At 45.7% G+C, this 27,863-nt stretch overlaps 1 protein-coding gene across 9 annotated transcripts in view; it reads left to right on the forward strand.

Moving 5' to 3' along the window:
* Positions 1-27,863, forward strand: part of LOC110515620 (FERM, ARHGEF and pleckstrin domain-containing protein 1) — a 96,136-nt gene that overhangs the window by 65,307 nt on the left and 2,966 nt on the right. For 3 of the 9 annotated variants that reach the window (XM_090206682.1, XM_090206678.1, XM_090206680.1), the window contains exons 14-26: positions 3,902-4,086; positions 5,541-5,630; positions 11,904-12,037; positions 13,398-13,479; positions 16,291-16,528; positions 17,999-18,129; positions 18,288-18,356; positions 19,231-19,320; positions 19,547-19,629; positions 20,058-20,170; positions 24,528-24,691; positions 26,737-26,844; positions 27,383-27,534. In XM_090206682.1, the coding sequence (XP_090062808.1) occupies positions 3,902-4,086; positions 5,541-5,630; positions 11,904-12,037; positions 13,398-13,479; positions 16,291-16,528; positions 17,999-18,129; positions 18,288-18,356; positions 19,231-19,320; positions 19,547-19,629; positions 20,058-20,170; positions 24,528-24,691; positions 26,737-26,844; positions 27,383-27,534 (1,639 nt within the window). Of the gene's footprint in view, positions 1-3,901; positions 4,087-5,540; positions 5,631-11,903; positions 12,038-13,397; positions 13,480-16,290; positions 16,529-17,397; positions 17,466-17,556; positions 17,877-17,998; positions 18,130-18,287; positions 18,357-19,230; positions 19,321-19,546; positions 19,630-20,057; positions 20,171-24,527; positions 24,692-26,736; positions 26,845-26,941; positions 27,011-27,382; positions 27,535-27,863 lie in introns of those variants that run through there. The other 6 variants (XM_090206679.1, XM_090206683.1, XM_090206681.1 and 3 more) reach the window with 5 other exon arrangements.

Raw genomic sequence — 27,863 nt, forward strand, 5'->3', positions numbered from 1 at the left:
CTTTTACATGACATTACATTCAACTGGACACTTTACATTACTTTACATTCAACTGGACACTTTACATTCAACTGGACACTTTACATTACTTTACATTCAACTGGACACTTTACACTACATTCAACTGTACACTTTACATTCAACTGGACACTTTACATCACTTTACATTCAACTGGACGCTTTACATAACTTTACATTCAACTGGACACTTTACATTCAACTGGACACTTTACATTACTTTACATTCAACTGGACACTTTACATTCAACTAGACACTTTACATTACTTTACATTCGACTGGACACTTTACATTACTTTACATTCAACTGGACACTTTACATTCAACTGGACACTTTACATTACTTTACATTCAACTGGACACTTTACATTCAACTGGACACTTTACATTACATTACATTCAACTGGACACTTTACATTCAACTGGACACTTTACATTTAACTGGACCCTTTACATCACTTTACATTCAACTGGACACTTTACATTCAACTGGACCCTTTACATTACTTTACATTCAACTGGACACTTTACATTCAACTTGACCCTTTTACATGACATAACATTCAACTGGACACTTTTACATGACATTACATTCAACTGGACACTTTACATTCAACTGGACACTTTACATTCAACTGGACACTTTACATTACTTTACATTCAACTGGACACTTTACATTCTACTTGACACTTAACATTACTTCACATTCAACTGGACACTTTACATTACTTCACATTCAACTGGACACTTTACATTCAACTGGACACTTTACATTACTTTACATTCAACTGGACACTTTACATTCAACTGGACACTTTACATTACTTTACATTCAACTGGACACTTTACATTCAACTGGACACTTTTACATTACATTACATTCAACTGGACACTTTACATTCAACTGGACACTTTACATTCAACTGGACCCTTTACATTACTTTACATTCAACTGGACACTTTACATTCAACTGGACCCTTTACATTACTTTACATTCAACTGGACACTTTACATTCAACTGGACCCTTTTACATGACATTACATTCAACTGGACACTTTACATTACTTTACATTCAACTGGACACTTTACATTCAACTGGACCCTTTTACATGACATTACATTCAACTGGACACTTTACATTCAACTGGACCCTTTACATTACTTTACATTCAACTGGACACTTTACATTCAACTGGACCCTTTTACATGACATTACATTCAACTGGACACTTTACACTACATTCAACTGTACACTTTACATTCAACTGGACACTTTACATCACTTTACATTAAACTGGACCCTTTACATCACTTTACATTCAACTGGACACTTTACATTCAACTGGACACTTTACATTACTTTACATTCAACTGGACACTTTACATTCAACTGGACACTTTACATTACTTTACATTCGACTGGACACTTTAGATTACTTTACATTCAACTGGACACTTTACATTCAACTGGACACTTTACATTACTTTACATTCAACTGGACACTTTTACATGACATTACATTCAACTGGACACTTTACATTCAACTGGACACTTTACATTCAACTGGACCCTTTACATCACTTTACATTCAACTGGACACTTTACATTCAACTGGACCCTTTACATTACTTTACATTCAACTGGACACTTTACATTCAACTGGACCCTTTTACATGACATTACATTCAACTGGACACTTTACACTACATTCAACTGTACACTTTACATTCAACTGGACACTTTACATCACTTTACATTAAACTGGACCCTTTACATCACTTTACATTCAACTGGACACTTTACATTACTTTACATTCAACTGGACACTTTACATTCAACTGGACACTTAACATTACTTTACATTCAACTGGACACTTTACATTCAACTGGACACTTTACATTACTTTACATTCGACTGGACACTTTAGATTACTTTACATTCAACTGGACACTTTACATTCAACTGGACACTTTACATTACTTTACATTCAACTGGACACTTTTACATGACATTACATTCAACTGGACACTTTACATTCAACTGGACACTTTACATTCAACTGGACCCTTTACATCACTTTACATTCAACTGGACACTTTACATTCAACTGGACCCTTTACATTACTTTACATTCAACTGGACACTTTACATTCAACTTGACCCTTTTACATGACATAACATTCAACTGGACACTTTTACATGACATTACATTCAACTGGACACTTTACATTCAACTGGACACTTTACATTCAACTGGACCCTTTACATCACTTTACATTCAACTGGACACTTTACATTCAACTGGACCCTTTACATTACTTTACATTCAACTGGACACTTTACATTCAACTGGACACTTTACATTCAACTGGACACTTTACATTACTTTACATTCAACTGGACACTTTACATTACATTCAATTGGACCCTTTACATTCAACTGGACCCTTTACATTACTTTACATTCAACTGGACACTTTACATTCAACTGGACCCTTTTACATGACATTACATTCAACTGGACACTTTACATTACTTTACATTCAACTGGACACTTTACATTCAACTGGACCCTTTTACATGACATTACATTCAACTGGACACTTTACATTCAACTGGACCCTTTACATTACTTTACATTCAACTGGACACTTTACATTCAACTGGACCCTTTTACATGACATTACATTCAACTGGACACTTTACACTACATTCAACTGTACACTTTACATTAAACTGGACCCTTTACATAACTTTACATTCAACTGGACACTTTACATTACTTTACATTCAACTGGACACTTTACATTCAACTGGACACTTTACATTACTTTACATTCAACTGGACACTTTACATTCAACTGGACACTTTACATTACTTTACATTCCACTGGACACTTTAGATTACTTTACATTCAACTGGACACTTTACATTCAACTGGACACTTTACATTACTTTACATTCAACTGGACACTTTTACATGACTTTACATTCAACTGGACACTTTACATTCAACTGGACCCTTTACATCACTTTACATTCAACTGGACACTTTACATTCAACTGGACCCTTTACATTACTTTACATTCAACTGGACACTTTACATTCAACTTTACCCTTTTACATGACATAACATTCAACTGGACACTTTTACATGACATTACATTCAACTGGACACTTTACATTCAACTGGACCCTTTACATCACTTTACATTCAACTGGACACTTTACATTCAACTGGACCCTTTACATTACTTTACATTCAACTGGACACTTTACATTCAACTGGACACTTTACATTCAACTGGACACTTTACATTACTTTACATTCAACTGGACACTTTACATTCAACTGGACACTTTACATTACTTTACATTCAACTGGACACTTTACATTCAACTGGACACTTTACATTACTTTACATTCAACTGGACACTTTACATTCAACTGAACACTTTACATTACTTTACATTCAACTGGACACTTTACATTACTTTACATTCAACTGGACACTACATAACTTTACATTCAACTGGACACTTTACATTCAACTGGACACTTTACATCACTTTACATTCAACTGGACCCTTTACATTACTTTACATTCAACTGGACCCTTTACATTCAACTGGACACTTTACATCACTTTACATTCAACTGGACCCTTTACAGCTCTGATCTCTCTGACTCGTTCCTGTCCCCTCCTCTCTTCCAGGTGTGATCTCAGGCAGCTCTGATCTCTCTGACTCGTTCCTGTCCCCTCCTCTCTTCCAGGTGTGATCTCAGGCAGCTCTGACTCGTTCTTGTCCCCTCCTCTCTTCCAGGTGTGATCTCAGGCAGCTCTGACTCGTTCTTGTCCCCTCCTCTCTTCCAGGTGTGATCTCAGGCAGCCCTCCAGTGGTGGTGAATGGGCAGAAAGCCTTTCCCTTCGGCCCGGGTCAGAGCTCCAATGGGCACCAGCCCTCGCCCATCAACACCCATTCCTCCCCCCTCTCATCCCCCCTGTTCACTGACGCTGGCTACGTCCGCACGGATGACGAGGACGAGGTTCGGAGGAAGGTTTGTCTTTCAGGGAGGGAGGGTGGGAGAGAGTGAAGGAGAGATTGGAGGAGGGGGGAGGACATGTCCCCATACTCTTGAGAGAGCGATCCAGCCCAGAGGACAGTACTGTTCTACTTTGTTAGAACTGTGCTATCCTACTTTACCAGGCTAGGGAGAGTCTGTAAGGAGCTGTGTTATCCCACTTTACCAGGCTAGGGAGAGTCTGTAAGGAGCTGTGTTATCCCACTTTACCAGGCTAGGGAGAGTCTGTAAGGAACTGTTTTATCCCACTTTACCAGGCTAGGGAGAGTATGTAAGGAACTGTGTTATCCCACTTTATCAGGCTAGGGAGAGTCTGTAAGGAACTGTGTTATCCCACTTTCCCAGGCTAGGGAGAGTCTGTAAGGAGCTGTGTTATCCCACTTTACCAGGCTAGTGAGAGTCTGTAAGGAGCTGTGTTATCCCACTTTACCAGGCTAAGGAGAGTCTGTAAGGAACTGTGTTATCCCACTTTACCAGGCTAGGGAGAGTCTGTAAGGAACTGTGTTATCCCACTTTACCAGGCTAGGGAGAGTCTGTAAGGAACTGTGTTATCCCACTTTACCAGGCTAGTGACAGTCTGTAAGGAGCTGTGTTATCCCACTTTACCAGGCTAGTGAGAGTCTGTAAGGAGCTGTGTTATCCCACTTTACCAGGCTAAGGAGAGTCTGTAAGGAACTGTGTTATCCCACTTTACCAGGCTAGGGAGAGTCTGTAAGGAGCTGTGTTATCCCACTTTACCAGGCTAGTGAGAGTCTGTAAGGAACTGTGTTATTCCACTTTACCAGGCTAGGGAGAGTCTGTAAGGAACTGTGTTATCCCACTTTACCAGGCTAGGGAGAGTCTGTAAGGAACTGTGTTATCCCACTTTACCAGGCTAGGGAGAGTCTGTAAGGAACTGTGTTATCCCACTTTACCAGGCTAGGGAGAGTCTGTAAGGAACTGTGTTATCCCACTTTACCAGGCTAGTGAGAGTCTGTAAGGAACTGTGTTATCCCACTTTACCAGGCTAGATCTCATCAAGATCTGTTGCCTACATCTAATAGTTCTACTCATCACTTATTATTATTATTATTACAAATGGAAGATTACCACTTCTCACAATGGTGCTCATGTCGTAAAGTTAGATCAAAGCTGACTCGATGTCTGTCCAGATCACATTTCGCCAGACAAAGACTTATGATGAGTTAGGATGTTACATAACTGAGCCGAACATAATAGCATATTATAGTAGGCCTGTAACGTCGCCATTACACCCAAACCTCCTCATTTCTATTGAGATTTGAGGATGGTTAGCTGAAGCAGGATATATGCTTTGACTGAAACAAAACACAAGAAAGACTAATAGTTTAACGCCATTTGCTCTAATCCGCCTAACTTGGTGTTTGAGGGTATTAATGTTGTGTTGGACATTTTCTCCCTCTTTCTTCCAGAAGTGTCCGACTGACAAGGCCTACTTCATCGCCAAGGAGCTTCTCACCACAGAGAGAACCTTTCAGAAGGACCTGGCAGTTATAACCGTGGTAAGATGAATTATAACTCTGGGAGAACTAGTTATAACCATGGTAAGACTAGTTATAACCATGGTAAGACTAGTTATAACCATGGTAAGACTAGTTATAACCGTGGTAAGATGAATTATAACTCTGGGAGAACTAGTTATAACCATGGTAAGACTAGTTATAACCATGGTAAGATGAATTATAACTCTGGGAGAACTAGTTATAACCATGGTAAGACTAGTTATAACTCTGGGAGAACTAGTTATAACTCTGGGAGAACTAGTTATAACCATGGTAAGACTAGTTATAACCATGGTAAGACTAGTTATAACCGTGGTAAGATGAATTATAACTCTGGGAGAACTAGTTATAACCATGGTAAGACTAGTTATAACCATGGTAAGATGAATTATAACTCTGGGAGAACTAGTTATAACCATGGTAAGACTAGTTATAACCGTGGTAAGATTAATTATAACTCTGGGAGAACTAGTTATAACCATGGTAAGACTAGTTATAACCGTGGTAAGATGAATTATAACTCTGGGAGAACTAGTTATAACCATGGTAAGACTAGTTATAACCATGATACGATGAATTATAACTCTGGGAGAACTAGTTATAACCATGGTAAGATTAATTATAACTCTGGGAGAACTAGTTATAACCATGGTAAGACTAGTTATAACCGTGGTAAGATGAGTTATAACTCTGGGAGAACTAGTTATAACCATGGTAAGACTAGTTATAACCATGGTAAGACTAGTTATAACCATGGTAAGACTAGTTATAACCATGATAAGACTAGTTATAACCATGGTAAGACTAGTTATAACCGTGGTAAGATTAATTATAACACTGGGAAAACTAGTTATAACCATGGTAAGACTAGTTACAACCGTGGTAAGAGTAGTTATAAACGTGGCACGGCTAGTTATAACCGTGGCACGACTAGTTATAAACGTGGCACGGCTAGTTATAACCGTGGCACGACTAGTTATAACCGTGGCACGACTAGTTATAACCGTGGCACGACTAGTTATAACCGTGGCACGACTAGTTATAACCGTGGCACGACTAGTTATAACCGTGGCATGGCTAGTTTTAACCCCGGTAAGACTAGCTATAACCCCGGTAAGACTAGTAATAACTGTGTAAGACTAGCAATAACCGTGGTAAGACTATAAGACTAGTTATATCCATGGTAAGACTAGCAATACGTGGTAAGACTAGTAGTAACCGCGGTAAGACTAGTAGTAACCGTGGTAAGACTAGTAGTAACCGTGGTAAGACTAGTAGTAACCGCGGTAAGACTAGTAGTAACCGCGGTAAGACTAGTAGTAACTGCGGTAAGACTAGTAGTAACCGTGGTAAGACTAGTAGTAACCGTGGTAAGACTAGTAGTGACCGTGGTAAGACTAGGTGTAACCGTGGTAAGACTAGGTGTAACCGTGGTAAGACTAGTAGTAACCGTGGTAAGACTAGTAGTAACCGTGGTAAGACTAGGTGTAACCGTGGTAAGACTAGTAGTAACCGTGGTAAGACTAGGTGTAACCGTGGTAAGACTAGTAGTAACCGTGGTAAGACTAGGTGTAACTGGTAAGACTAGTAGTAATAAGTGGTAAGTCTAGTAGTAATAAGTGGTAAGTCTAGTAGTGACCGTGGTAAGACTAGGTGTAACCGTGGTAAGACTAGGTGTAACCGTGGTAAGACTAGGTGTAACCGTGGTAAGACTAGGTGTAACCGTGGTAAGACTAGGTGTAACCGTGGTAAGACTAGGTGTAACCGTGGTAAGACTACGTGTAACCATGGTAAGACTAGGTGTAACCATGGTAAGACTAGTAGTAATAAGTGGTAAGACTAGTAGTAACCATGGTAAGACTAGTAGTAACCATGGTAAGACTAGCAGTAACCATGGTAAGACTAGTAGTAATAAGTGGTAAGACTAGTAGTAACCGATAAGACTAGGTGTAACCATGGTATGACTAGTAGTAACTGGTAAGACTAGTAGTAATAAGTGGTAAGTCTAGTAGTGACCGTGGTAAGACTAGGTGTAACCGTGGTAAGACTAGGTGTAACTGTGGTAAGACTAGGTGTAACCGTGGTAAGACTAGATGTAACCATGGTAAGACTAGGTGTAACCATGGTAAGACTAGTAGTAATAAGTGGTAAGACTAGTAGTAATAAGTGGTAAGACTAGTAGTAATAAGTGGTAAGACTAGTAGTAACCATGGTAAGACTAGTAGTAACCGATAAGACTAGGTGTAACCATGGTATGACTAGTAGTAACTGGTAAGACTAGTAGTAATAAGTGGTAAGACTAGTAGTAACCATGGTAAAACTAGTAATAACTGTCGTAAGACTAGTAGTAACAATGATAGACTAGTGATAACAATGGTTAGACTAGTAATAATGGTTAGCCTAGTAATAACAATGATAGACTAGTGATAACAATGGTTAGACTAGTAATAATGGTTAGCCTAGTAATAAATCAAATCAAATCAAATGTATTTATATAGCCCTTCGTACATCAGCTGATATCTCAAAGTGCTGTACAGAAACCCAGCCTAAAACCCCAAACAGCAAGCAATGCAGATGTAGAAGCACGGTGGCTAGGAAAAACTCCCTAGAAAGGCCAAAACCTAGGAAGAAACCTAGAGAGGAACCAGGCTATGTGGGGTGGCCAGTCCTCTTCTGCCTGTGCCGGGTGGAGATTATAACAGAACATGGCCAAGATGTTCAAATGTTCATAAATGACCAGCATGGTCCAATAATAATAAGGCAGAACAGTTGAAACTGGAGCAGCAGCACGGCCAGGTGGACTGGGGACAGCCATCATGTTAGGTAGTCCTGGGGCATGGTCCTAGGGCTCAGGTCCTCCGAGAGAGAGAAAGAAAGAGAGAAGGAGAGAATTAGAGAAAGCACACTTACATTCACACAGGACACCGAATAGGACAGGAGAAGTACTCCAGATATAACAAACTGACCCTAGCCCCCCGACACATAAACTACTGCAGCATAAATACTGGAGGCTAACAATGATAGACTAGTAATAACAATGGTTAGACTAGTAATAACAATGATAGACTAGTAATAACAATGGTAGACTAGTAATAATGGTTAGCCTAGTAATAACAATGATAGACTAGTAATAACAATGGTAGACTAGTAATAATGGTTAGCCTAGTAATAACAATGACAGACTAGTAATAACAATGGTTAGACTAGTAATAATGGTTAGACTAGTAATAACAATGATAGCCTAGTGATAACAATGATAGACTAGTAATAATGGTTAGCCTAGTAATAACAATGGTTAGACTAGTAATAATGGTTAGCCTAGTAATAACAATGATAGACTAGTGATAACAATAGTTAGACTAGTAATAACAATGATAGACTAGTAATAATGGTTAGCCTAGTAATAACAATGGTTAGACTAGTAATAATGGTTAGCCTAGTAATAACAATGATAGACTAGTAATAACAATGATAGACTAGTAATAACAATGGTTCGCCTAGTAATAACAATGATAGACTCGTGATAATAATGGTTAGACTAGTAATAATGGTTAGCCTAGTAATAACAATGATATACTAGTAATAACAATGGTAGACTAGTGATAACAATGGTGAGACTAGTAATAATGGTTAGACTAGTAATAATGGTTAGACTAGTAATAACAATGATAGACTAGTAATAACCCCCCCAGCTACACTTAAACCCCCCCAGCTACACTACCTATACAGCTGGTTAAACCCCCCCAGCTACACTACCTATACAGCTGGTTAGACCTCCCCAGCTACACTACCTATACAGCTGGTTAAAAAACCCCACAGCTATACAGCTGGTTAGACCCCCCCAGCTACACTACCTATACAGCTGGTTAAAAACCCCCGCAGCTACACTAGCTATACAGCTGGTTAGACCCCCCCAGCTACACTACCTATACAGCTGGTTAAAAAACCCCGCAGCTACACTACCTATACAGCTGGTTAGACCCCCCCAGCTACACTACCTATACAGCTAGTTAGACCCCCCCCAGCTACACTACCTATACAGCTGGTTAGACCCCCCCCCCCAGCTACACTACCTATACAGCTAGTTAGACCCCCCAGCTACACTATCTATACAGCTGGTTAGACCCCCCCCCCCCCCCCGATACACTACCTATACAGCTGGTCTTCTGTAGGCCCCCCCAGCCACACTACCTATACAGCTGGTGTCCTGTAGACCCCCCAGCTACACTACCTATACAGCTAGTTAGACCCCCCCAGCTCCACTACCACAACTGGCTGTGTTGTGTCTCAGTGGTTCCAGGCTGTGCTGGGTAAAGAGGTAGTCTAACAGCTGTGTTGTCCCAGTGGTTCCAGACTGTGTTGTGTCCCAGTGGTTCCAGGCTGTGCTGGGTAAAGAGGTAGTCTAACAGCTGTGTTGTGTCCCAGTGGTTCCAGGCTGTGCTGGGTAAAGAGGTAGTCTAACAGCTGTGTTGTGTCCCAGTGGTTCCAGGCTGTGCTGGGTAAAGAGGTAGTCTAACAGCTGTGTTGTCCCAGTGGTTCCAGACTGTGCTGGGTAAAGAGGTAGTCTAACAGCTGTGTTGTGTCCCAGTGGTTCCAGGCTGTGCTGGGTAAAGAGGTAGTCTAACAGCTGTGTTGTGTCCCAGTGGTTCCAGGCTGTGTTGTGTCCCAGTGGTTCCAGGCTGTGCTGGGTAAAGAGGTAGTCTAACAGCTGTGTTGTGTCCCAGTGGTTCCAGGCTGTGCTGGGTAAAGAGGTAGTCTAACAGCTGTGTTGTCTCAGTGGTTCCAGGCTGTGCTGGGTAAAGAGGTAGTCTAACAGCTGTGTTGTCTCAGTGGTTTCAGGCTGTGCTGGGTAAAGAGGTAGTCTAACAGCTGTGTTGTGTCCCAGTGGTTCCAGGCTGTGTTGTGTCCCAGTGGTTCCAGGCTGTGCTGGGTAAAGAGGTAGTCTAACAGCTGTGTTGTGTCCCAGTGGTTCCAGGCTGTGTTGTGTCCCAGTGGTTCCAGGCTGTGTTGTTTCCCAGTGGTTCCAGGCTGTGTTGTGTCCCGGTGGTTCCAGGCTGTGTTGTGTCTCAGAGGTTCCAGACTGTGCTGAGTAAAGAGGTAGTCTAACAGCTGTGTTGTCTCAGTGGTTCCAGGCTGTGCTGGGTAAAGAGGTAGTCTAACAGCTGTGTTGTGTCCCAGTGGTTCCAGGCTGTGTTGTGTCCCAGTGGTTCCAGGCTGTGCTGGGTAAAGAGGTAGTCTAACAGCTGTGTTGTGTCCCAGTGGTTCCAGGCTGTGTTGTGTCCCAGTGGTTCCAGGCTGTGTTGTGTCCCAGTGGTTCCAGGCTGTGTTGTGTCCCAGTGGTTCCAGGCTGTGTTGTGTCCCGGTGGTTCCAGGCTGTGTTGTGTCTCAGTGGTTCCAGACTGTGCTGAGTAAAGAGGTAGTCTAACAGCTGTGTTGTCTCAGTGGTTCCAGGCTGTGCTGAGTAAAGAGGTAGTCTAACAGCTGTGTTGTCGCAGTGGTTCCAGGCTGTGTTGTGTCCCAGTGGTTCCAGGCTGTGCTGGGTAAAGAGGTAGTCTAACAGCTGTGTTGTGTCTCAGTGGTTCCAGGCTGTGCTGGGTAAAGAGGTAGTCTAACAGCTGTGTTGTCCCAGTGGTTCCAGGCTGTGCTGAGTAAAGAGGTAGTCTAACAGCTGTGTTGTCTCAGTGGTTCCAGGCTGTGCTGGGTAAAGAGGAAGTCTAACAGCTGTGTTGTCCCAGTGGTTCCAGACTGTGCTGGGTAAAGAGGTAGTCTAACAGCTGTGTTGTGTCTCAGTGGTTCCAGGCTGTGTTGTGTCCCAGTGGTTCCAGGCTGTGCTGGGTAAAGAGGTAGTCTAACAGCTGTGTTGTGTCTCAGTGGTTCCAGGCTGTGTTGTCCCAGTGGTTCCAGGCTGTGCTGGGTAAAGAGGTAGTCTAACAGCTGTGTTGTGTCTCAGTGGTTCCAGGCTGTGTTGTCTCAGTGGTTCCAGGCTGTGCTGGGTAAAGAGGTAGTCTAACAGCTGTGTTGTGTCCCAGTGGTTCCAGGCTGTGCTGGGCAAAGAGGTAGTCTAACAGCTGTGTTGTGTCCCAGTGGTTCCAGGCTGTGCTGGGTAAAGAGGTAGTCTAACAGCTGTGTTGTGTCCCAGTGGTTCCAGGCTGTGCTGGGTAAAGAGGTAGTCTAACAGCTGTGTTGTCTCAGTGGTTCCAGGCTGTGTTGTGTCTCAGTGGTTCCAGGCTGTGCTGGGTAAAGAGGTAGTCTAACAGCTGTGTGTTGTCTCAGTGGTTCCAGGCTGTGCTGGGTAAAGAGGACATCCTGCCAGACTCAGTGAGGACTCTGATCAACACCAACTATGATCCAGTCTATCAGTTACACCAGGCCTTCCTCAAGGAGGTGGAGCAGAGGCTGCAGCAATGGTGAGGAGTGGGTGGGTGTGTGTGGGTGTGGTGTGGGTGGGGGGATGTGTGTGTGTGTGGGTGGGTGGGGGGATGTGTGTGTGTGTGTGTGTGTGTGTTGTGGGTGTGTGTTGTGGGTGTGTGTGTGTGTGGGTGTGTTGAGAGTGTGTGTGTGTGTGTGTACGTCCAGGTTTTCAGCACCACTCTTCAGTGAGTCACTACAGCAGCCGGTCATACAGGACTGATCATCATCAGAGACCCCTGGTGGCCGACCCATCAGACCCTGGTGGACGACCCATCAGACCCTGGTGGATGACCCATCAGAGACCCCTGGTGGACGACCCATCAGAGACCCTGGTGGACGACCCATCAGAGACCCTGGTGGATGACCCATCAGAGACCCCGGTGGACGACCCATCAGAGACCCCTGGTGGACGACCCATCAGAGACCCCTGGTGGACGACCCATCAGAGACCCCTGGTGGACGACCCATCAGAGACCCCTGGTGGACGACCCATCAGAAACCCTGGTGGACGACCCATCAGAGACCCTGGTGGATGACCCATCAGAGACCCTGGTGGACGACCCATCAGACCCCGGTGGACGACCCATCAGACCCCGGTGGACGACCCATCAGATACCCAGTGGACGACCCATCAGAGACCCCTGGTGTACGACCCATCAGACCCTGGTGGACGACCCATCGTACACCCCTGGTGGCCGACCCATCAGAGACAGACCTAGTGTATACTGCTCCTCTGAGTGGACAGACCTAGTGAATACTGCTCCTCTGAGAGGACAGACCTAGTGAATACTGCTCCTCTGAGAGGACAGACCTACTGAATACTGCTCCTCTGAGAGGACAGACCTAGTGAATACTGCTCATCTGAGTGGACAGACCTAGTGAATACTGCTCTTCTGAGAGGACAGACCTACTGAATACTGCTCCTCTGAGAGGACAGACCTAGTGAATACTGCTCATCTGAGAGGACAGACCTACTGAATACTGCTCCACTACCCCATCTGCTGGTGGAGCTGTGTAACTACGTCGAGTAGCTCAGTGTTCTCCAGTAGGTACATGTGGCACATCTACATGTGGGTTGGAGAATCTCAGGAATGCAGTCAACGTGTCATAACTCTCTCAACCACTCACAGCAAGGGTTTGATCTTCTCCCGGGGATTGATGCTTCTCAGCTGTTAATCACGCTGTTGCAATGTGGTTTCAATTAGAGATGGACAGATGGGTTACTGAATGAGTGATGTTGTTCCTCCACTTGCCCCTCACTATGGTGTCACTGAGAGAGGGGGTGAAACGTCTGTCTGTCTCCTGCAGGGTTAGGCTTAGAAGCAGGTAACCATGTTGATTTCTCTCTGTCACCAGGGAGGGCCGGTCCAACGCCCACATTAAAGGAGACTACCAGCGTGTCGGTGACGTCATGCTGAAGAACATTCAGGGGTTAAAGGTACAGCAGACGTGGATATCGTTCCTGCCCTTCAACATGTCCTCAGAGTAATGACCTGTGGGTTATAGGTGGAGTTACAGCCATCTGATGAATATCTAGGAGTATCGCATGGGGTTGATCATGATAATCACATGGGGTTGGCATCTATACAGTAGCAGCTAACCTCTACATCTTCCTAACCTACCCCTCTCCTCTCTCTCTAACCCCTACATCTTCCTAACCTACCCCTCTCCTCTGTCCCTAACCCCTACATCTTCTACCTAACCTACCCCTCTCCTCTCTCCCTAACCCCTACATATTCTACCTAACCTACCCCTCTCCTCTCTCCCTAACCCCTACATCTTCTACCTAACCTACCCCTCTCCTCTCTCTCTAACCCCTACATCTTCTACCTAGCCTACCCCTCTCCTCTCTCTCTAACCCCTACATCTTCTACCTAGCCTACACCTCTCCTCTCTCTCTAACCCCTCCTCTCTCTAACCTACCCCTCTCCTCTCTCTCTAACCCCTACATCTTCTACCTAACCTACCCCTCTCCTCTCTCTCTAACCCCTACATCTTCTACCTAACCTACCCCTCTCATCTCTCTCTCTAACCCCTACATCTTCTACCTAACCTACCCCTCTCCTCTCTCTCTAACCCCTACATCTTCTATCTAACCTACCCCTCTCCTCTCTCTCTAACCCCTACATCTTCTATCTAACCTACCCCTCTCCTCTCTCTCTAACCCCTACATCTTCTACCTAGCCTACCCCTCTCCTCTCTCTCTAACCCCTACATCTTCTACCTAGCCTACCCCTCTCCTCTCTCTCTAACCCCTCTCCTCTCTCTCTAACCTACCCCTCTCCTCTCTCTCTAACCCCTACATCTTCTACCTAACCTACCCCTCTCCTCTCTCTCTAACCCCTACATCTTCTATCTAACCTACCCCTCTCCTCTCTCTCTAACCCCTACATCTTCTATCTAACCTACCCCTCTCCTCTCTCTCTAACCCCTACATCTTCTACCTAGCCTACCCCTCTCCTCTCTCTCTAACCCCTCTCCTCTCTCTCTAACCTACCCCTCTCCTCTCTCTCTAACCCCTACATCTTCTACCTAACCTACCCCTCTCCTCTCTCTCTAACCCCTACATCTTCTATCTAACCTACCCCTCTCCTCTCTCTAACCCCTACATCTTCTACCTAGCCTACTCCTCTCTCTCTAACCCATACATCTTCTACCTAACCTACCCCTCTCATCTCTCTCTCTAACCCCTACATCTTCTACCTAACCTACCCCTCTCCTCTCTCTCTAACCCCTACATCTTCTACCTAGCCTACCCCTCTCCTCTCTCTCTAACCACCCTCTCCTCTCTCTCTAACCCCTACATCTTCTACCTAACCTACCCCTCTCCTCTCTCTCTAACCCTACATCTTCTACCTAACCTACCCCTCTCCTCTCTCCGTAACCCCTACATCTTCTACCTAACCTACCCCTCTCCTCTCTCGCTAACCCCTCTCCTCTCTCTCTAACCCATACATCTTCTACCTAACCTACCCCTGTCCTCTCTCTCTCTAACCCCTACATCTTCTATCTAACCTACCCCTCTCCTCTCTCGCTAACCCCTCTCCTCTCTCTCTAACCCCTACATCTTCTACCTAACCTACCCCTCTCCTCTCTCTCTAACCCCTACATCTTCTATCTAACCTACCCCTCTCCTCTCTCTAACCCCTACATCTTCTACCTAGCCTACTCCTCTCTCTCTAACCCATACATCTTCTACCTAACCTACCCCTCTCATCTCTCTCTCTAACCCCTACATCTTCTACCTAACCTACCCCTCTCCTCTCTCTCTAACCCCTACATCTTCTACCTAGCCTACCCCTCTCCTCTCTCTCTAACCACCCTCTCCTCTCTCTCTAACCCCTACATCTTCTACCTAACCTACCCCTCTCCTCTCTCTCTAACCCTACATCTTCTACCTAACCTACCCCTCTCCTCTCTCCGTAACCCCTACATCTTCTACCTAACCTACCCCTCTCCTCTCTCGCTAACCCCTCTCCTCTCTCTCTAACCCATACATCTTCTACCTAACCTACCCCTGTCCTCTCTCTCTCTAACCCCTACATCTTCTATCTAACCTACCCCTCTCCTCTCTCGCTAACCCCTCTCCTCTCTCTCTAACCCCTACATCTTCTACCTAACCTACCCCTCTCCTCTCTCTCTAACCCCTCTCCTCTCTCTCTAACCCCTACATCTTCTACCTAACCTACCCCTCTCCTCTCTCCCTAAACCCTACATCTTCTACCTAACCTACCCCTCTCCTCTCTCGCTAACCCCTCTCCTCTCTCTCTAACCCCTACATCTTCTACCTAACCTACCCCTGTCCTCTCTCTCTAACCCCTACATCTTCTACCTAACCTACCCCTCTCCTCTCTCTCTAACCCCTACATCTTCTACCTAACCTACCCCTCTCCTCTCTCCCTAACCCCTACATATTCTACCTAACCTACCCCTCTCCTCTCTCCCTAACCCCTACATCTTCCTAACCTACCCCTCTCCTCTCTCCCTAAACCCTACATCTTCTATCTAACCTACCCCTCTCCTCTCTCGCTAACCCCTCTCCTCTCTCTCTAACCCCTACATCTTCTACCTAACCTACCCCTCTCCTCTCTCTCTAACCCCTCTCCTCTCTCTCTAACCCCTCTCCTCTCTCTCTAACCCCTCTCCTCTCTCTCTAACCCCTACATCTTCTACCTAACCTACCCCTCTCCTCTCTCTCTAACCCCTACATCTTCTACCTAACCTACCCCTCTCCTCTCTGCCCCAGCAGCAGTTGACGTCCCTCCTGCAGCGTCACGGTGAGGTGTTGGTTGAGTTGGAGCGTTCGTGCCGTGCCTCCCAGCGGCTGCAGGAGTTGTGTCGAGAGTTTGAGCAGCAGAAGGTGTGTTACCTGTCCCTGAACATGTTCCTGCTACGCCCCCTGCATCGTCTGCTGCACTACAAACTGATTCTGGAGAGACTCTGCAAACACTACCCCCCCACACACCAAGACTTCAGAGACAGCAGAGGTAGGACCCTGCTCCTCTAGTTGTCTAGTTAATATCTCAGAGAGAACCCTGCTCCTCTAGTTGTCTAGTTAATATCTCAGAGAGAACCCTCCTCCTCTAGTTGTCTAGTTAATATCTCAGAGAGAACCCTGCTCCTCTAGTTGTCTAGTTAATATCTCAGAGAGAACCCTGCTCCTCTAGTTGTCTAGTTAATATCTCAGAGAGAGAACCCTGCTCCTCTAGTTAATATCTCAGAGAGAACCCTGCTCCTCTAGTTGTCTAGTTAATATCTCAGAGAGAACCCTGCTCCTCTAGTTGTCTAGTTAATATCTCAGAGAGAACCCTCCTCCTCTAGTTGTCTAGTTAATATCTCAGAGAGAACCCTCCTCCTCTAGTTGTCTAGTTAATATCTCAGAGAGAGAACCCTGCTCCTCTAGTTGTCCTAGTTAATATCTCAGAGAACCCTGCTCCTCTAGTTGTCTAGTTATTATCTGAGAGAACCCTCCTCCTCTAGTTGTCTAGTTAATATCTCAGAGAACCCTGCTCCTCTAGTTGTCTAGTTAATATCTGAGAGAACCCTGCTCCCCTAGTTAATATCTTAGAGAACCCTGCTCCTCTAGTTGTCTAGTTAATATCTCAGAGAACCCTGCTCCTCTAGCTGGTATATCAGAGATGGTGTGTGTTAGAGAGAGAACCCTGCTCCTCTAGTTGTCTAGTTAATATCTCAGAGAACCCTGCTCCTCTAGCTGGTATATCAGAGATGGTGTGTGTTAGAGAGAGAACCCTGCTCCTCTAGTTGATATATCAGAGATGGTGTGTGTTAGAGAGAGAACACTCCTCCTCTAGCTGATATTTCAGAGATGGTGTGTGTACTAACACTCCTCCTCTAGCTGCCCTAGCTGATGTATCAGAGATGGTGTGTGTACTTACACTCCTCCTCTAGCTGCCCTAGCTGATGTATCAGAGATGGTGTGTGTACTAACACTCCCCCTCTAGCTGCCCTAGCTGATGTATCAGAGATGGTGTGTGTACTAACACTCCTCCTCTAGCTGCCCTAGCTGATATATCAGAGATGGTGTGTGTACTTACACTCCTCCTCTAGCTGATATATCAGAGATGGTGTGTGTTATAGAGAGAACACTCCTCCTCTAGCAGATACATCAGAGATGGTGTGTGTTAGAGAGAGAACACTCCTCCTCTAGCTGGTATATCAGAGATGGTGTGTGTACTAACACTCCTCCTCTAGCTGCCCTAGCTGATGTATCAGAGATGGTGTGTGTACTAACACTCCCCCTCTAGCTGCCCTAGCTGATGTATCAGAGATGGTGTGTGTACTAACACTCCTCCTCTAGCTGCCCTAGCTGATGTATCAGAGATGGTGTGTGTACTTACTCATCCTCCAGCTGATATATCAGAGATGGTTTGTGTACTAACACTCCTCCTCTAGCTGATATATCAGAGATGGTGTGTGTACTTACACTCCTCCTCTAGCTGCCCTAGCTGATATATCAGAGATGGTGCTGCAGCTTCAGGGAACCATGATGAAGATGGAGAACATCCAGAAGCTTCTAGAACTGAAGAAAGATCTGACAGGCATCCAGGACCTGGCTATACCTGGCAGGGTAAGAGAACAGTTTTCCCTGGCTTTGCTTTGAGAAGTATTATACTGATTCATTCCAAGTTGTAGTACATCAGTCCTCATGTTGTCCTTTAGTGTATCTAACTTCCAGACATGTCGTTGTTCATTGTTTCCTCTGTGTTGTTTCTGTAACCCATCCAGGAGTTTATCAGACTGGGCTGTCTCAGTAAGCTCTCAGGGAAAGGACTACAGCAAAGAATGTTCTTCCTGGTTAGTCATTACCTCCTACTTCCTGTCACATGACTCCTCTGCTCCTCACTCACCCTATCCCTCTCGGTGTTCCTCCCTCCCTCTATTCTCCTCCAGTTCGTGATGTCTCATTATATCTCTGTGTTCCTCCCTCCCTCTCTCCTCCTCCACTTCAGTGATGTCTCATATCTCTGTGTTCCTCCCTCTCTTCTCCTCCAGTTCAGTGATGTCTCATTATATCTCTGTGTTCCTCTCTCCTCCAGTTCAGTGATGTCTCATTATATCTCTGTGTTCCTCCCTCCCTCTCTCTCTCCTCCAGTTCAGTGATGTCTCATTATATCTCTGTGTTCCTCTCTCCTCCAGTTCATTGATGTCTCATTATATCTCTGTGTTCCTCCCTCCCTCTCTCCTCCTCCAGTTCAGTGATGTCTCATTATATCTCTGTGTTCCTCCCTCCCTCTCTCTCTCCTCCAGTTCAGTGATGTCTCATTATATCTCTGTGTTCCTCTCTCCTCCAGTTCATTGATGTCTCATTATATCTCTGTGTTCCTCCCTCCCTCTCTCCTCCTCCAGTTCAGTGATGTCTCATTATATCTCTGTGTTCCTCCCTCTCTCCTCCTCCAGTACAGTGATGTCTCATTATATCTCTGTGTTCCTCCCTCTCTTCTCCTCCAGTTCAGTGATGTCTCATTATATCTCTGTGTTCCTCCCTCCCTCTCTCCTCCTCCACTTCAGTGATGTCTCATTATATCTCTGTGTTCCTCCCTCCTGCCCTCCCTCTCTCCTCCTCCAGTTCAGTGATGTCTCATTATATCTCTGTGTTCCTCCCTCCCTCTCTCTCCTCCAGTTCAGTGATGTCTCATTATATATCTGTGTTCCTCCCTCTCTCCTCCAGTTCAGTGATTCCCTGGTGTACACCAGCAGAGGTATGACAGCAGACAACCAGTTCAAAGTTCACGGCCAGCTGCCTCTCTACGGCATGACAGTAAGAGTCTCCAGAACCTGAACCATAACATTATGGGCCAGTTTCCTGGACACACATTAAGCCTCGTCCTAAAACGGCAGATATATAGAGAAAACATTTATTCCAGGATTAGACTTAATGTGTGTCCGGGAAGCTGGCCCCATGCTGTTAGCTTCAGATAACATAACACAGCTGTGAATTAGTAGAGGTCACTCTCCTCTGATCCAACCCGTGTCTGTGTCCTCAGATCAGGGAGAGTGAGGATGAGTGGGGAGTTCCTCATTCCTTCACTCTGTTTGGTCAGCGCCAGTCTGTCGTCGTGGCAGCAAGGTACAAGTGTTCTAGATGTGTTCTGGGTGTTATTCAGTTTTCTAGATGTTTAGGGTGTTTTACAGTTTTCTATATGTTTATGGGTGTTTTACAGTTTTCTAGATGTTTTAGGGTGTTTTAGAATGTTTCAGAGTGTTCCAGGGTGGTTTAGAGTGTTTTAGGGTTTTCCAGGGTGGTTTATAGTGTTTTAGGGTTTTCCAGGGTGGTTTAGAGTGTTTTAGGGTTTTCCAGGGTGGTTTAGAGTGTTTTAGGGTTTTCCAGGGTGGTTTAGGGTGTTCCAGGGTGTTTCAGAGTGTTCCAGGGTGGTTTAGAGTGTTTTAGGGTGTTCTAGAGCAGGGGTGTTGAACTCATTTAGCCCCAGGGGCCACATTCAGTCATCAGAGAGGTCTTAGCTGTGCATCTAACCCATGTCTGTACTCTGTACCTAGCTGTGTATCAGAGATGGTGAAATGGATGGAGGACATCAGGATGGCTGTAGTCCTGGTAGAGCAGAGTAACAGACCTTCTACTGATCTACTGTCCACCAGTCGATCAGACCGCAGTAAGTCTTGTACCTAACCCCTGACCCCTAGACCTGGTAGAGCAGAGTAACAGACCTTCTACTGATCTACTGTCCACCAGTCGATCAGACCGCAGTAAGTCTTGTACCTGACCCCTGACCCCTAGACCTGGTAGAGCAGAGTAACAGACCTTCTACTGATCTACTGTCCACCAGTCGATCAGACCGCAGTAAGTCTTGTATCTAACCCCTGACCCCTAGACCTGGTAGAGCAGAGTAACAGACCTTCTACTGATCTACTGTCCACCAGTCGATCAGACCGCAGTAAGTCTTGTACCTAACCCCTGACCCCTAGTCCTGGTAGAGCAGAGTAACAGACCTTCTACTGATCTACTGTCCACCAGTCGATCAGACCGCAGTAAGTCTTGTACCTAACCCCTGACCCCTAGACCTGGTAGAGCAGAGTAACAGACCTTCTACTGATCTACTGTCCACCAGTCGATCAGACCGCAGTAAGTCTTGTACCTAACCCCTGACCCCTAGACCTGGTAGAGCAGAGTAACAGACCTTCTACTGATCTACTGTCCACCAGTCGATCAGACCGCAGTAAGTCTTGTACCTAACCCCTGACCCCTAGACCTGGTAGAGCAGAGTAACAGACCTTCTACTGATCTACTGTCAATCAGACCGCAGTAAGTCTTGTACCTAACCCCTGACCCCTAGACCTGGTAGAGCAGAGTAACAGACCTTCTACTGATCTACTGTCCACCAGTCGATCAGACTGCAGTAAGTCTTGTACCTAACCCCTGACCCCTAGACCTGGTAGAGCAGAGTAACAGACCTTCTACTGATCTACTGTCCACCAGTCGATCAGACCGCAGTAAGTCTTGTACCTGACCCCTGACCCCTAGACCTGGTAGAGCAGAGTAACAGACCTTCTACTGATCTACTGTCCACCAGTCGATCAGACCGCAGTAAGTCTTGTACCTGACCCCTAGACCTGGTAGAGCAGAGTAACAGACCTTCTACTGATCTACTGTCCACCAGTCGATCAGACCGCAGTAAGTCTTGTACCTAACCCCTGACCCCTAGTCCTGGTAGAGCAGAGTAACAGACCTACTGATCTACTGTCCACCAGTCGATCAGACCGCAGTAAGTCTTGTACCTAACCCCTGACCCCTAGACCTGGTAGAGCAGAGTAACAGACCTTCTACTGATCTACTGTCCACCAGTCGATCAGACCGCAGTAAGTCTTGTACCTGACCCCTGACCCCTAGACCTGGTAGAGCAGAGTAACAGACCTTCTACTGATCTACTGTCCACCAGTCGATCAGACCGCAGTAAGTCTTGTACCTGACCCCTGACCCCTAGACCTGGTAGAGCAGAGTAATAGACCTTCTACTGATCTACTGTCCACCAGTCGATCAGACCGCAGTAAGTCTTGTACCTAACCCCTGACCCCTAGACCTGGTAGAGCAGAGTAACAGACCTTCTACTGATCTACTGTCCACCAGTCGATCAGACCGCAGTAAGTCTTGTATCTAACCCCTGACCCCTAGACCTGGTAGAGCAGAGTAACAGACCTTCTACTGATCTACTGTCCACCAGTCGATCAGACCGCAGTAAGTCTTGTACCTAACCCCTGACCCCTAGACCTGGTAGAGCAGAGTAACAGACCTTCTACTGTCCACCAGTCGATCAGACCGCAGTAAGTCTTGTACCTGACCCCTGACCCCTAGACCTGGTAGAGCAGAGTAATAGACCTTCTACTGATCTACTGTCCACCAGTCGATCAGACCGCAGTAAGTCTTGTACCTAACCCCTGACCCCTAGACCTGGTAGAGCAGAGTAACAGACCTTCTACTGATCTACTGTCCACCAGTCGATCAGACCGCAGTAAGTCTTGTATCTAACCCCTGACCCCTAGACCTGGTAGAGCAGAGTAACAGACCTTCTACTGATCTACTGTCCACCAGTCGATCAGACCGCAGTAAGTCTTGTACCTGACCCCTGACCCCTAGACCTGGTAGAGCAGAGTAACAGACCTTCTACTGATCTACTGTCCACCAGTCGATCAGACCGCAGTAAGTCTTGTACCTAACCCCTGACCCCTAGACCTGGTAGAGCAGAGTAACAGACCTTCTACTGATCTACTGTCCACCAGTCGATCAGACCGCAGTAAGTCTTGTACCTGACCCCTGACCCCTAGACCTGGTAGAGCAGAGTAACAGACCTTCTACTGATCTACTGTCCACCAGTCGATCAGACCGCAGTAAGTCTTGTACCTAACCCCTGACCCCTAGTCCTGGTAGAGCAGAGTAACAGACCTTCTACTGATCTACTGTCCACCAGTCAATCAGACCGCAGTAAGTCTTGTACCTAACCCCTGACCCCTAGACCTGGTAGAGCAGAGTAACAGACCTTCTACTGATCTACTGTCCACCAGTCGATCAGACTGTAGTAAGTCATAGTACCTGACCCCTAGACCTGGCTGAACAGATGAATGGTCTTTCCTCTGATTTACAGTCCACCAGTCGATCTGACCGCAGTAAATCACACTACCTACTGCTACTACTTCTACAGGTGGAGTTAAAGGGCCCACAGCAGCCATGAACAGCCCTAACCTAACCTTCCCACAGAGTACAGGCTGAGTCCTACCTAATCTTCCCACAGAGTACAGGCTGAGTCCTAACTAACCTAACCTTCCCACAGAGTACAGGCTGAGTCCTAACTAACCTAACCTTCCCACAGAGTACACGCTGAGTCCTACCTAATCTTCCCACAGAGTACAGGCTGAGTCCTAACTAACCTAACCTTCCCACAGAGTACAGGCTGAGCCCTAACTAACCTAACCTTCCCACAGAGTACAGGCTGAGTCCTAACTAACCTAACCTTCCCACAGAGTACAGGCTGAGTCCTACCTAATCTTCCCACAGAGTACAGGCTGAGTCCTAACTAACCTAACCTTCCCACAGAGTACAGGCTGAGTCCTAACTAACCTAACCTTCCCACAGAGTACACGCTGAGTCCTACCTAATCTTCCCACAGAGTACAGGCTGAGTCCTAACTAACCTAACCTTCCCACAGAGTACAGGCTGAGCCCTAACTAACCTAACCTTCCCACAGAGTACAGGCTGAGTCCTAACTAACCTAACCTTCCCACAGAGTACAGGCTGAGTCCTAACTAACCTAACCTTCCCACAGAGTACACGCTGAGTCCTACCTAATCTTCCCACAGAGTACAGGCTGAGTCCTAACTAACCTAACCTTCCCACAGAGTACAGGCTGAGTCCTAACTAACCTAACCTACCCACAGAGTACACGCTGAGTCCTACCTAACCTTCCCACAGAGTACAGGCTGAGTCCTAACTAACCTAACCTTCCCACAGAGTACAGGCTGAGCCCTAACTAACCTAACCTTCCCACAGAGTACAGGCTGAGTCCTAACTAACCTAACCTTCCCACAGAGTACAGGCTGAGTCCTAACTAACCTAACCTTCCCACAGAGTACAGGCTGAGCCCTAACTAACCTAACCTTCCCACAGAGTACAGGCTGAGTCCTAACTAACCTAACCTTCCCACAGAGTACACGCTGAGTCCTACCTAACCTTCCCACAGAGTACAGGCTGAGTCCTAACTAACCTAACCTTCCCACAGAGTACAGGCTGAGTCCTAACTAACCTAACCTTCCCACAGAGTACAGGCTGAGTCCTAACTAACCTAACCTTCCCACAGAGTACAGGCTGAGCCCTAACTAACCTAACCATCCCACAGAGTACAGGCTGAGTCCTAACTAACCTAACCTTCCCACAGAGTACAGACTGAGTCCTAACTAACCTAACCTTCCCACAGAGTACAGGCTGAGCCCTAACCTGTCTTTACCTGGCCTGCAACACGACCAAACTGTATAGAAATGTGGCCTGCAACACAACCAAACTGTATAGAAATGTGGCCTGCAACACGACCAAACTGTATAGAAATGTGGCCTGCAACACGACCAAACTGTATAGAAATGTGGCCTGCAACACGACCAAACTGTATAGAAATGTGGCCTGCAACACGACCAAACTGTATAGAAATGTGGCCTGCAACACGACCAAACTGTATAGAAATGTGGCCTGCAACACGACCAAACTGTATAGAAATGTGGCCTGCAACACGACCAAACTGTATATAAATGTGGCCTGCAACACGACCAAACTGTATAGAAATGTGGCCTGTAAAAATGGACTTTGAGTCCATCAATTCACATGATCACTTCTCTTATTTAGGTTTTGTGACAAGGATGTTTTGTGCTACGAGAAACAACCTTCAACTTATCGGACCTGGGGGAAAGAATAGCTTGTCCTCTGTTTCTGTTCGTCAACACTTCATCAATTCCTCTTGCTGCTGTTCTCAGAGTCTCCAGAAGAGGGAGGTGTGGAGGCTGAGTCAGAGGAGGAGCTGAGTGCGTCTCGTAGCTCATTGGAGCGTCAGTCAGCACAGAGAGGAAACACGACGGTTCATGTCTGCTGGCACCGCAACACCTCTGTGTCCATGGTGGACTTTAGTGTGGCTGTGGAGGTACCTACCTGACCCACAGTACCGTCTAACCTCTCTGTTTCTGTCCAACCTCTCTGTTTCTGTCTAACCTCTCTGTCTTCTGTACCGACCTGACCCACAATACCGTCTAACCTCTCTGTCTTCTGTACCTACCTGACCCACAGTACCGTCTAACCTCTCTGTTTCTGTCTAACCTCTGTCTTCTGTACCTACCTGACCCACAGTACCGTCTAACCTCTCTGTTTCTGTCTAACCTCTCTGTCTTCTGTACCTACCTGACCCACAGTACCGTCTAACCTCTCTGTTTCTGTCTAACCTCTGTCTTCTGTACCTACCTGACCCACAGTACCGCCTAACCTCTGTCTTCTCTACCTACCTGACCCACAGTACCGTCTAACCTCTCTGTTTCTGTCTAACCTCTCTGTCTTCTCTACCTGCCTGACCCACAGTACCGTCTAACCTCTCTGTTTCTGTCTAACCTCTCTGTCTTCTCTACCTACCTGACCCACAGTACTGGATATAACCTGGTACAGAGAGGTGTGTTATAACCTGATACAGAGAGGTGGGATATAACCTGATACAGAGAGGTGGGATATAACCTGATACAGAGAGGTGGGATATAACCTGATACAACCTGGTACAGAGAGGTGTGTTATAACCTGATACAGAGAGGTGGGATATAACCTGATATAACCTGATACAGAGAGGTGGGATATAACCTGATGCAACCTGATACAGAGAGGTGGGATATAACCTGATACAGAGAGGTGGGATATAACCTGATACAACCTGATACAGAGAGGTGGGATATAACCTGGTACAGAGAGGTGGGATATAACCTGATATAACCTGATATAGAGGGGTGGGATATAACCTGATATAACCCGATACAGAGGGGTGGGATATAACCTGGTACAGAGAGGTGGGATATAACCTGATATAGAGAGGTGGGATATAACCTGATATAGAGAGGTGGGATATAACCTGATATAACCTGGTACAGAGAGGTGGGATATAACCTGATATAACCTGATACAGAGAGGTGGGATATAACCTGATACAGAGAGGTGGGATATAACCTGATACAGAGAGGTGGGATATAACCTGATACAGAGAGGTGGGGTATAACCTGATATAACCTGGTACAGAGAGGTGGGATATAACCTGATATAACCTGATACAGAGAGGTGGGCTATAACCTGGTACAGAGAGGTGGGATATAACCTGATATAACCTGATACAGAGCGGTGGGATATAACCTGATATAACCTGGTACAGAGAGGTGGGATATAACCTGATACAGAGAGGTGGGATATAACCTGATATAACCTGGTACAGAGAGGTGGGATATAACCTGATACAGAGAGGTGGGATATAACCTGATACAACCTGATACAGAGAGGTGGGATATAACCTGATATAACCTGGTACAGAGAGGTGGAATATAACCTGATACAGAGAGGTGGGATATAACCTGATACAGAGAGGTGGGATATAACCTGATACAGAGAGGTGGGATATAACCTGATATAACCTGGTACAGAGAGGTGGGATATAACCTGATACAGAGAGGTGGGATATAACCTGATATAACCTGGTACAGAGAGGTGGGATATAACCTGATATAACCTGATACAGAGCGGTGGGATATAACCTGATATAACCTGGTACAGAGAGGTGGGATATAACCTGATACAGAGAGGTGGGATATAACCTGATACAACCTGATACAGAGAGGTGGGATATAACCTGATATAACCTGGTACAGAGAGGTGGGATATAACCTGATACAGAGAGGTGGGATATAACCTGATACAGAGAGGTGGGATATAACCTGATACAGAGAGGTGGGATATAACCTGATATAACCTGGTACAGAGAGGTGGGATATAACCTGATACAGAGAGGTGGGATATAACCTGATATAACCTGATACAGAGAGGTGGGATATAACCTGATACAACAACATTGTAACTTCAAGACCAGACAACCTGTGTTAATCTCTTTTGCTATTGGTTACTCCTGTTTTAATGTCTCTTCCTATTGGTCCTTTCTCCCCCTATCAGAACCAGTTATCAGGTAACCTGCTGAGGAAGTTTAAGAACAGTAATGGATGGCAGAAACTCTGGGTGGTCTTCACCAACTTCAGCCTGTTCTTCTACAAGTCACATCAGGTAAGGACTCTAACCTAACTCTAAACATACATCTAACACTAACCTAAAACTAACTAGTATTTATTATGGGATGCAGTAGTCTCAAGGTCTTCTATAGGATGACTACCCTCTGGGTAGTGTATTATATAGTATTTATTATGGGATGCAGTAGTCTCAAGGTCCTCTATAGGATGACTACCCCCTGGGTAGTGTATTATATAGTATTTATTATGGGATGCAGTAGTCTCAAGGTCTTCTATAGGATGACTACCCCCTGGGTAGTGTATTATATAGTATTTATTATGGGATGCAGTAGTCTGAAGGTCTTCTATAGGATGACTACCCTCTGGGTAGTGTATTATATAGTATTTATTATGGGATGCAGTAGTCTCAAGGTCCTCTATAGGATGACTACCCCCTGGGTAGTGTATTATATAGTATTTATTATGGGATGCAGTAGTCTCAAGGTCTTCTATAGGATGACTACCCTCTGGGTAGTGTATTATATAGTATTTCTTATGGGATGCAGTAGTCTAAAGGTCCTCTCTGTTCCCTATAGGATGACTACCCTCTGGCCAGCCTCCCGTTGCTAGGCTACTCATTGACGGTTCCCGCGGAGACAGAGAACATCCAGAAGGACTATGTTTTCAAGCTCCACTTCAAGTCTCATGTGTACTACTTCAGATCAGAGAGCCAGTACACCTTCCAGAGGTCAGTTCCCTTGGCAACCTGTTGTGTGGTGTTTGGTTGTGTTGTCACTTCAAGTCTCATGTACTACTTCAGATCAGAGAGCCAGTACACCTTCCAGAGGTCAGTTCCCTTGGCAACCTGTTGTGTGGTGTTTGGTTGTGTTGTCACTTCAAGTCTCATGTACTACTTCAGATCAGAGAGCCAGTACACCTTCCAGAGGTCAGTTCCCTTGGCAACCTGTTGTGTGGTGTTTGGTTGTGTTGTCACTTCCAGTCTCATGTACTACTTCAGATCAGAGCCAGCCAGTGTTTTCAGTAGTGTGGTGTTGTCTTGTCTTCAGTGGTGTTGTC

This window comes from Oncorhynchus mykiss, chromosome 18 (assembly GCF_057628025.1).
Source record: "Oncorhynchus mykiss isolate SJ-2025 chromosome 18, ASM5762802v1, whole genome shotgun sequence".
NCBI lineage: Eukaryota > Metazoa > Chordata > Actinopteri > Salmoniformes > Salmonidae > Oncorhynchus > Oncorhynchus mykiss.